The following is a 970-nucleotide window of genomic DNA, read 5'->3' on the forward strand; positions in this document are numbered from 1 at the left end:
CAAGTTGTTATTGTTTTATTCCATATTAATAAACGGATCAAGATCCCCGATCGACTCTGCAGATTTACCTGCCTCTGTTAAATCGGCGACATGCAATACCGGCCAGATCCTCTTAGGGGCGCCATCACTCCACTGCAGTATCATTGTGGGCGAGTGGATAATTAATTTTTTTACAGTCTATGGGCGTTTCATTTTAGCCTGATCCCAAGCAAACAGCATGCACTGTTGAGCACGGTTCGAAGCGCAGATTTCAGCCTGGAATAATGGGATTTATGATCAGCCAATGGACATATCGATCTACCAGATGCCGATGAATAATGGGGAAATGCTGCCGGCGATCACATGGGCTGACGGTAGGACCCTCTTCACCCAAATTACAGCCGGATCAGACATTGTTGTAAAACGCAAGCAATCGATCAGTGAATGTGGCTACTTGCACGGACACTCTATTGCTAATCAACAATACTAATCGGCGTCCCCCGCCGCCCCCATTTCATCCATAGATGCTCTGTAACAGTCCGGATGATAAGCAGTTTGTTTTATTTCATTCGAATATATACAACAGAAATTCCGTTCGATATAAAGTTAGTAGCCTTTAGCCCTATATCTAGCTTCCCAGAAAATATTTGAGACGAAAAGTGCGATAAACCTTATATTCACGACGCTATAAAACGACAACCAACCGATGGATTTTTTTTTCTTTAAGCCATTATGAAGGCATGGATTCGAAACACGGAGATATCCGTCCTTGGGCGCCATTGTGTTAAGAATTGGAATCGAATCGTTGTTGGTTTAAATGGTTGTTGTTGTTGTTGTTTTTGTGGTTGCGTTACCCAGCAGGTTGATGACTCCCTCGTTATAAGCAGCGAACAGCCTGATGGAGTCTTTGAAGAGGAGCATGAAGGCTGAGTTTATCACTCCGTTGGTCAGCTCATTAGGGTTGGCCTGGAGGGAGGGAGAGAGAGAGGGA

At 44.4% G+C, this 970-nt stretch overlaps 1 protein-coding gene across 1 annotated transcript in view; it reads right to left on the bottom strand.

Annotated features, from left to right (window-relative positions):
* Positions 1-705: 705 nt before the first annotated feature.
* LOC311248420 (phosphatidylinositol-binding clathrin assembly protein-like) overlaps positions 706-970 on the bottom strand; it is a gene marked incomplete at its 5' end in the record, with an annotated part of 11,359 nt that continues 11,094 nt past the window's right edge. Inside the window, one exon of the mRNA XM_084339299.1 lies at positions 706-945. Coding sequence (XP_084195425.1) covers positions 793-945 — 153 coding nt within the window. The remainder of the gene's footprint in view (positions 946-970) is intronic.

This window comes from Notolepis coatsorum (genome assembly GCF_963971535.1).
Source record: "Notolepis coatsorum genome assembly, contig: SCAFFOLD_4315, whole genome shotgun sequence".
NCBI lineage: Eukaryota > Metazoa > Chordata > Actinopteri > Aulopiformes > Paralepididae > Notolepis > Notolepis coatsorum.